At 43.3% G+C, this 10,087-nt stretch overlaps 1 protein-coding gene across 1 annotated transcript; it reads right to left on the bottom strand.

The window, feature by feature from the left end:
- Nucleotides 1-4,897: 4,897 nt before the first annotated feature.
- gsx1 (GS homeobox 1) lies at nt 4,898-6,372 on the bottom strand. The gene is made up of 2 exons (XM_062406668.1): nt 5,835-6,372; nt 4,898-5,734 (listed from the first exon to the last, which is right to left on the bottom strand). The coding sequence occupies exons 1-2, from the start codon at nt 6,370-6,372 to the stop codon at nt 5,382-5,384; spliced, it is 891 nt and encodes a 296-aa protein (XP_062262652.1). The 3' UTR covers nt 4,898-5,381.
- Between the last annotated feature and the right edge of the window lie 3,715 nt (nt 6,373-10,087).

Raw genomic sequence — 10,087 nt, 5'->3', positions numbered from 1 at the left:
TCAGATGTACTGTCGTTTTTTTTACTGTTACGTCTTTGACTACTGTCCCATCAAATATGAACTTCTTTATTGCATTATTGTTTTAATTGATTGCCCTTTTTCTTATAACAAAGTCCCGTTTCAGTAATTTTTCAAAAAAGGCTTCATACCACAGAATAGGCAATACAGGTAGTTGTAAAACTACTCACTTGTGCAGTCAGCTGTATATTTGTATGTGTTGGTTATAGTCCAAATGTTGATTCAAGTACTTTGGACTATTTTTCCTCAGTTCAGAGTTAAGGGAAATTCCAAACCTTCATACAAACCTTCAGGGAGCAGTTCAGCGAGAGAGGCTGAGATAAAGGACGCTGTGCTGCTGCTGTGTGAATGAGGAGCATTCAAGGGGCCCCTAAGAGGGATGGGGCCCTTTGGAGATCAGATGTGTTGTATTATGGACCTACAGCAGCTTTGCCTGCTTTTTTTGCTCCTGCTTTGAGTATGTTACTGTACAAAAATCCGGTTTTCGGCTTCAGTATCAACACGTTATCTTATTCTTTTGTTTTTCTTATTGAGAACCCACCAAAGCCTAGTTGTGCAGGTGCATGTTGCTTGACTGAGTATGGTCTTTACCACCAGATGACGCTCCTGCTCCACACTGCGGGACCTGGACAAGCCTCCAAAGTGCAGGATACACAGAGAGAGAGAAGCTGGAAACAGTGTGCGGGCTTCAGGTAAGTGTGCATGGAGAATACTGCAACTACTCTACACACAGACTGTGGCCAAATCACTGTGTCACCTGTTTATGTGAGGATGAAAACACCAGCGCTCTGTACGTCATGCTCCAGCATGTGCTGCGTCTTTGTGTTGGTGAGGGGGGTGGGGGTGGGGGGTTACGGGGGTACGCGTGGGTTGTGCACGCGAAGGGCGTCCGTGTAACACCCCCCCCCCCCCCCCCATCCAAGAGAACTTGCACATGCCTCTTACTCAGTTTACTATGAACTCCTTGTTTCCAAATGGGAAAAACAGAATTAAGTCTGTGCAGAGAAACTTTGCTGTATTATCAAACCTCTGCTGTTTCCTATGATGCAGAGGGACGCACGGCGTGCACAGCTTGGTTGCACATACAAGACATGATGTACAACAAGTGATGGTTACAAATAATCCATAAACACAGTACAGTACATGGTACAACAAATTTACATATGTTATATACATATAACAACCTATATGCTACTTCATTTTTTATTACATATCTTTATTTTTAAATCAAACTAGAGTTTTTTAACCTAGATACATCCGTTAATCCCATTCACCAGGTACGTCTCTTGTCCAAAGTTTTTCCAGTCTCAGATGAGTTGTCCACATGTGGACTCAGCGCAGGTGCCAGTCGTCAGTCGTCACAGATCCACTGTAGTTTCATCCAAATGTCAAATGTACTATTTTGGACCGGAATCCCATTCAGAGTCATTCACTGTGGAGCAGCCGTGGCGCTTCCAGAGGTCACTTCCATGTCTGTGCAGTTCATTATTTCCCGACCTTTGACACTGCTTGTGTATGGGCCAGAATTAAAAAGGCGTATTCTCTATAGCGCACTGAAAAAGGCAAGCAAGGCACGGTGCGCGCGTTGAATATTCAATTAGAGGAGGGGGACTGGGGCAAAATAAGTGGAGCTGCGTGCCAGTGCTTCATCTTACATTACTGATTAGCTGTTAAACAGATTATGTGCAGCTGAATGGGTCCAAATGTTGCAGCCGGAGAAAACGGGCGCAGTTCAAGGCGCTGACGAGAGGTCTTCTTCGCTGGCACTCGAGCAGGCTAAACACACTTTGTCTGCGCTAACAGGTCCGTAATGATACATGTTGCTGTTCCATTCTACCCACTTTCCACACAGCCATGAAAACAAACACAGAGAGCGACTCAAACTGTTTCCACTCCATCAGTATGTAAAGATAAAGTTGTGCCAAAATACAGAAGAAAACACCTGATAAACAAATTAATCCATATACTCACTCACCTTCTCGATGTTGAAGCACAATTAAAACGTAATCATATTTTTTATCACAAAAACCTGCTCAGATTTCTATATTTGTTTCTGCATATACAGAATATATAAAAAAAAGAATGTTCCTCAATTAAAAAACAGCTGTACATAAAATTGAAAATGGCACAACACATCATAAAGTCACATAATGTAAAGTTAAAAGTGCATGAAACTATGAAATCCTTGTTTGAAAAACATCCTTATTAAAAAAAGTCCTTTCTTTTCAACCATAACCCAGCTCTCTGTGTGTACAGGCGAGGCTGGAGGCGTGGAGCAGCTGGGACTTGTCCTGAAAAAAACAAGAAAAACAAACACGTTATTAATGTGCTAAAGTGTTTAAAAGTTGATAAAGTGTTTTGTTAAACTTGGTAAGTTAACACATTTGGTTTAGTACACACATTTATTCAGCGGGAGAAGTGTAAAGTAGCTCAATGTGCAGTGCCACAGCAAGCCACGCGGGTCCAAAAGGAGCTCTCATTGAGAAGCCACGTGTCCGTTTCCAAAGCCTCTCCAACTTAACCACCTCCTTTGTACGACTAACCCACATCGGCAGCGTCCCTCCACATAAAGGGATTTGCAATTTCAAGATATTTCAGCTTAAATGTTTTTGACAGTTCCCTCGCTTTTACCTCGGCTTGGTTATTTCAACTGTGCCAAATGGGTCACCTTGGGTTGCTGTCTGCGCGCAAAGGGCTTTTGCGCGCATTCAGTCTGAATTTTTTCCAACTTTCCTTGACGGGGAAACCAGCTGCTGGTCGTGAAAAGACGGCTTATTAATTGTCCTTTGTCATGCAGAATTGCTTGATTTCTAAAGAAACGTACAAAGGCTCTTTTTCAGGATTCAAGTATTTTGTTTCGTGCGTATTTTCAAACCATCGAATCAGCTGCAGCGCCGCGCCGTCTACCAGACTCTCAGGTACTGACTGCCTGCTCCCTTTGTCCCCTTTTAATGCTGTTGTAAATCGTGCAGACTGATTTGTTACAAGCTGTTCTTTTAATCTGATAGATAAGAGACATGTCAAAGAAAAGCCGTAAATAAAAAATTAGGCTGAATAAAGACAAGGGCGAGTCTGCTAGATGGGCGCCTGTTGACTCAAGCGGCTCTCCAGCGTCAGGGGAGCCCTCTCCTCAGCTCCGTCAAGGTTACGTCCACAATTCCCCTTTCTTCTTTTTAAAAAGACACCGTAGTCCTTTTTGCTTCAATGAATTGATCGGCACAAAATTAAGAATAAATAAATTGAGCATTTGGAGCACCGAGCGTATAAGCTCCCCCAGGGCGCATACCCCCAGGCTATTGAATGGATAAAGGGCGCTTTGGAGAGGACGTTGTGAGCAAAATGGGGCTCTATGGTGCAATTAACAAAATAGTCTAATCCCATATCTTAACAAATGCAAATATTAGAGTTTTGTTAAAATGGTTAAGTGAACAATTAAATGAAAGTTTACAAGTGAAACTTCGCGTCCAGAAAAGGCACACTGATGCAGATAATGTGCGGTGCGCAATTTAAGAACAGTTTTACACCCTTTAAAAAAGTCCAGAGATACGTTTCCAAGAAGGTGAATATCATTTAAAGCCTATTCAACGTAATAAATATAATTTTGAGAACCAAGCTTCTTTCAGGGAGCAGCTGCAGCGCTGCGTAAAACAGGCGAACAAAAGTGGAACCGTAACGCCAAACTGATGGTGCGGTATTTTTGGAGATGTTTTAGTGTGTAGACGACATATTTATTTAAACAACAGTAAAAAATATATTAAACTACATTGATTTTAGACTCCATTTAACCTGAAGAGCCAATACTTATCTCGCTTAAAAGTGTATATTTATGTTTGAAAATGCTGCGTCTTATTTGACTTGGAATAGTACCGAATTGTGTGGCTCAAATTATTCAGAATAAAAAATCTAACCAAATGCTAATGACTAATTGAATCTGTTATAGTATAATTTAAACTGTAGAGGTTCTTTTGAGTCTATAAACCACCTGGAGCTCATAAAACAGACAATAATCTCGATCACACTGGTGCGTTAACAACGTGAACAATAAGGGTCATGGACACCAAACTGTGTCTTTGCCTCATTTATTTTCATGTTAGATCGATATCTTAAGATATGCACGCTCCTGATGCACCGTTGCACACCCACGGTGATTATTAACTCAGTCACACGAGACGGTTCATTTCAGCTGGGATTCAACTTGAAAAGAGCCCCAAAGGGCCAGGCAGTGATATGTGAACCAAGGGTCCCCCAGGGGAAGCGCATAAGAGGACCCTCATAACAATGTCTTCATCACCTTTGAGTGATGAAGATTATAGAGCATTTGATTTACTCCTGCAGCTTATATATGACCTAATGTGGTCCTCAGACGCACAAGCACGATTTGTTTGCCTCTATTGTGCAGTGCTGGCTGGGAATCTGAGAGATATTATAGTTCTTCTTCCCAATTTATTTTTGGCTCCATGCGTAAAAATTGTGAAACTCATCAATACCTTCCTCAGTCTTTTTCCACATGGTCTGAAAAGCAAATCACTCCTCATGCCCATCAGCTTCTTGCAAGGAAATATGAAATATATATTGTTCGGTACCAAACTGAATCAATAGTCTGAAATAATGCACTGCACATCCACACGTGTTGGCACAAAGACCGCAGCCGGGAGGCAGTTAAATGTGTGGTGATTTATTTCATTTGACCGTTTTATGGTATCTTCACAATCACACAATGTTTTCAATGTTATGACTTTGTCATCACAACACCTTTATATTTTGATTTAATGCCCAAGCCGCTGTCATCACCCTAAGTTTGACGTGCGTCCTTGTGCGCACTCGTTGCGCGCAAAGACCAAAAACATTTAACTCACAATACAAGTTTGTCTTCCGCTCAGAAATATTTTTATTTAAGTATCAACATTTTTAAATAAATAAATATTTTTTCAATTACACTGAGGATATACTTTCAACGTGACAGTGAGGGAATGTATTTCCAGCTGTCCACGTTTGAAGTCACAGTTCCATCCACGTAGATTGAATCTGACAAGTATTCACCATGTATACAAAATACTGTCTTCCCCAAAATACTAATGAACATTGTTCCTATTGTTTTTTTTCCTGTTGTTCATTGTGGGTTGTCTTTACAAAGATGCCTATCATACTCATAGGATTGGCAACAACAAATTTACTGTTTTCAGAAAAAAACTACATACAAAACGTACAACATGTATACAGCTATACAATAATTCAGGGTAGTCCCCTGATTAAATATTCTCTGTCTATGTACAAGAGTCTGAACACAAGCGGAACAGTCTGTTTTTGGCTGCATTTAGAATCAGAAGGACCAACATCTTTCAGAGTGGAGTTCAGGGGAGAGTTCAGGGGGAGACGGAGAGGTCTGCATCCTCCTTTTCGGACGAGGACGGGGATATGGGAATGTCATCGTCCTCTTCCTCCGAGCATCTCGCCGTTGACAGGGACGAACACTTGCAGTTATGTGATCCAGTCCTTTGGCCGCTGCTCTTTCCCTCCTTTTTGTGCTTCACTCTGCGGTTCTGGAACCAGATTTTCACCTGTTTCTCGGACAAGTTCAGGTACGTGGCGATCTCAATGCGCCTCAGTCTGGAGAGGTACATGTTGGAGGTGAACTCACGCTCCAGTTCCAAAAGTTGCGTGCTCGTGAAGGCGGTGCGCATGCGCTTACTGCTCTGAAGTTTGCTGTTGCTGTTTTCTGTGGGAAAAGGAGACATGGTCAGCCACTGTGGTTTGATAAAAACATTCAGAATGTGCATTTATCTACTTGTTATAATGGTACAAGGTTTTCAACTCACCGATAGAGATGCAGTGGAACTGGCGCGGGTCTGGCACCGAGTACGCAGCTTGGTATATCCCCGGTGCGTGGCTGAGGTTGACGCCGTTGGATGAGGCGTGTTGCCTGGACAGAGCCGAGTGGCAGTACTGCGAGCTGAAGGGAGAAAAGGACGCCTTGAGGAGCGGCAGTGACGGCGGAGACGGGTGGAGCTGGGACGCGGCCATGCACAGCGGACAGAAGCACAGCAGCCCGGCTTTCCTGGAGTGGCAGGAGCCCGGGAGCCCGTGCGGATGGTGCGGCGAGTGCACGGCATACGGGAATAAAGGTGCGTGGTTCTCGCTCCCCTTGTCGTTGGCCTCCCTTAAAATCAAGGAATCCACAAGAAAAGATCTCGGCATGGTTGCAAACGTTGTTGCTCGGTGCGTGTGTGAAGCTGAAGCCTGCGCGCCGTGTTCGCTACGTGTGGAGCGTGCTCTCCTCGGGACGGTGGACAGCGAAGTGGTGCTGAAGGCGCACCGCTGCTCCTTAAATAGCCGCCGCGGACTCGGTTCGGCCATGTGACGGTTACGCTGCAAGCGGCAGAGAGCTCTCAATAGGGTTTTGTGCCTTTCTCTCGGCATTCCCACTGCACGCTTCCCTATTATTTCACTTGTTAACTAAATGAACTGCATAATGTAGTCTATTCTTGTCAGCCCCACCCACGCCGCAAGAGGCGGCACTGCCCTATTCTCCCTTTTATCATCACTCTCATTTTATCATATAGAGCCCAGCTGAAGTTTGCGCCAGAAAAGGTTTCTCTCACAGAGACAGTTTCATCTATTCAAGTTTTGTTTTAGACGAGGAGCAACATTGTAAATGCGCAGGCTGTGCGTAAATGGCAACTTTTAGAAGTGTGTACATAGGCGAGGCAAGGGGAAGACATGCGCATGGAAACTTTCAGAAAGATGCAGAAGTGTGTATGTACATTTAATACATTAATTAAGAATCAATAATTGCTTTTTAATTTTTTTCTCCGTTTTTTGCAGATGTTTTTCCTAATTAAACCTACGTCAACAACTCGTTTATGTCTGTGTTGTATAGCTGTGGTCTGTTATTTGTGCGTAATGTGCTCACCTCCACGTTTGTGGCCACTTTTTAAAGACCGTGTCCGGCGCAAACACAAACGCAACAGCTGAATGTAAAGTTTACGCACATCCATTTTGAGGTTAACGTGTCATTTTTGCGCACAAAACCAGGGACAAGTCATCGCCCGGAGGCAGCGCTGTTAAAGAGCAGTGATTAATTCCTTTGCTCGGGCCCCTGCCGAGTCCGAGGGGGGAAAGAATATGTAAAAATAACCAGGTTTTCACTCCGCGGCCCTTATTGAATGTCATTGTGGAGGGTTTTCAATGAGGGAGAAAGAGAGTCGAATTAAAGTGTGTGACAGCGGCGGATAGACGCAACAAAGGCGACTCTGTCATAGAGGAGCCCAGTGCGCGGCGCGTCAAGCCCCCGCCTCGCGCTCCGATTGAATTAAGTAATAGGAAAACATTTTCTTTCACTTTAAGGCTTTTTGAACAAGACCTTCAAAGCAACGGAGCCGTAATGTGTGAGTAAATAGCGGAGTGCGGTTTCTCCTCCTGCGAGATTTTCTTTCTTTTCTGAACCTTCCAAATGCACAAAAGTGTAAAAGTTGCAAAGATACCGACAAACGTGACACAAATAGACCAAGCTGGAACAACCTCCCTGGCAGTGGTGGTGGTGTATAGTTAATGAAGACGATTATTTTCAGTCCTTGCATGTAATGTATTATTTTTTAGTCATTTTTGGTTACAACACATTGCACCGATTTCCACTGTTTACATGGCATCAACTTTATTCCCCACAAATTGTCCCCTCCTGCAGAGGATCTCTTCAGCTCCACATCCCGCCGCACTGATGCTCTGTTCATTCCTCATAAATAACGGTTCCGTAATGTGCTCATGCAGCTTCACACCACTAATCTCCCATAAAGGCCAGACCTGTAATTATGGGACCCAGCCATTAAAGTAAAGACACAAATTAGCCGCAGTTAAACCCCTTCAACGAGATTGAACGAGATCTAGTTATTCGGGTAATAACCTGTAATATCTGCCATTTCCATTTCCATTCATTGTGCGTCAATCTTGCAGGAATCTCAGAAACATAAACACTAATCCATTGCTTTTATTCACATGTCTAATTAGGTGGCATGCTATTATGATCATGCGATACAAGATGTGTTATTCTCATGCGGGGTTGGTCGGTGTGTCCTCTGGAGCCCACAATAAAACAAGCATAATGTGTGTGTGTTTCTTTTTCCTCCGCTGCAGATTTGAAAAGAATTACGCTTCGTGAACCATCTCTCTTCCCAGCCGCAGGTCGCCTGTATGCGGCGGCAGCAGCTTGATGTATCGCTCCACATAAAGATGTTATTGAAGGCCCTAATTTTCAAATTATGTACAGCAGTCACCCTGTGGATAGGAATAGAGGTTTCATGGGTCGTCACGCAGGGGAGGCTCATCCTAATTTGCAATCCCAACTGGAGACTGACAAATAGTTTTGACCTCCCTCTGGAGGCGCGGGCCAGAAGTGCAAAGAATCCCATTCGCCATAATCACTTGTTACTGAGATAAATAATCAAGGGAAATAGTCCACTCACATTATAACAGCTCTATTACGTCTCCCTCCACTATCTCCCACCAAAGATATACATCTACAGCCACTTACAGGTTCATGAATCATCACATCCATATTATGTGCGTTTCCCCCGCCTCACGAACCGGTGAGCCTGGAACTCGGCTCAGGCTCAGCTTCATGTGTTCAGTAACTAACATACAGCTGGGAGTTGGCAAAGCTTCTTAGCGTTAATGGTCGATGCAGTGCCCCCTGAAATAGTAAATTATTTATAAGATATTAAGTTGGAACAATTGCCATCACTCAAATTCATCCCCGATGATAACACTGACCAGTGCCTGCTGTGCTGCTGCAGAAGCACATTTTCAGGGGCTTTTATGCAATTATACCCCAAGATCTCGTGCCTGATGACATAAAGAGAGCAGACTGTTTATGGAGATGTAGTCAATATCTCCTTTTCTTTTTGGTATGAATAATTCATAGTTTAAGACACTATCCCCCCTCACTTAATATGTACACACACTTAAACACCCACACATCTCTAATACAAATGATGGTTTTAGCTGACAGTGTAACAGGATTTAAGGTCCCAGTGGGGTTTGGCCCCGCCGTGGATGGGCGCTGTGACTGTCGACGTGACACAGAGGGCCGGCTGCCCCTCCTAATCTCCCCCTGAGGCAACATCACAGACCGCAGATCCTGCTGCACCTCTATGGGCACACAAAGGCCTGATTATCATTCATATGCTCACCAGAAACACCAGTCCAATAGATAACAGATGACACATAAGTACCGGCTGAATGGTGCAATATGTTTAGGCTGCTGGAGTCTATAGGGACTAATGAATCCTTAAGAGAGAGGCAGGCTGACAAAGAGATGCAGACGGTTGAGGCGCCAGAACATGACAGATATAAGGCTCCACAGGTGAATATGAACCCCATGTTGCATTTGTAAATATAAGGATTTAAAGCACTGCTATCTGAAGTGTTATCAGGCTCACCATTGACTGATAGCATCTAGACATTGGAGGCGCTTTGCTGATTACTTTGGGATGAAGAGATATTTATTGAAAGTGATCGTTTCAAGATGATAATTATGTAAAAGTAGTGCTTAACTCCACACGGCCTCACAATTAAAACAGATCAAATCGCATTTTTTATTTTACCTGAGGTTACAAGAAAAGGAAGCCAACCTACTTCAACACACACAGGGCAGCTTCTCGTATGCAGAGGGAGGTCGGATTCATGTAAATCACTTTTACATCATCATCTTGAATTGATCACTTATCACAAATATCTCTTCATCCCTAAAATAATCAGCAAAACTCCTCTAATATCTAGATGTTAGCAGGCACGGCTCAAAATGATCAAATATGACTTTGTTCATTGTGATGAAAATGTGGTTTTATTGGCTCAACAGTTGGTGAAAAGGTTCCATCGTGTTTCCCTTGTTCGGTGTTAAATTGTGACATTTAATGGGCCAAAATAGTCATTGAGTTTGTTCTCATATTTAGGTGGATTCAACCTAAAAAAAACTTTGTTTGAAAGCACAAAACTTTAACCTCAACAGTTCAAAAGAAGTTGAGGAAAAACACAAAAAAAAACTCTAACCTCCAAAGGATATTTTTGCCGCAGTAAA

Source organism: Platichthys flesus, chromosome 15 (assembly GCF_949316205.1).
Source record: "Platichthys flesus chromosome 15, fPlaFle2.1, whole genome shotgun sequence".
NCBI lineage: Eukaryota > Metazoa > Chordata > Actinopteri > Pleuronectiformes > Pleuronectidae > Platichthys > Platichthys flesus.
This window is presented reverse-complemented; position numbering and strand designations above follow the sequence as displayed.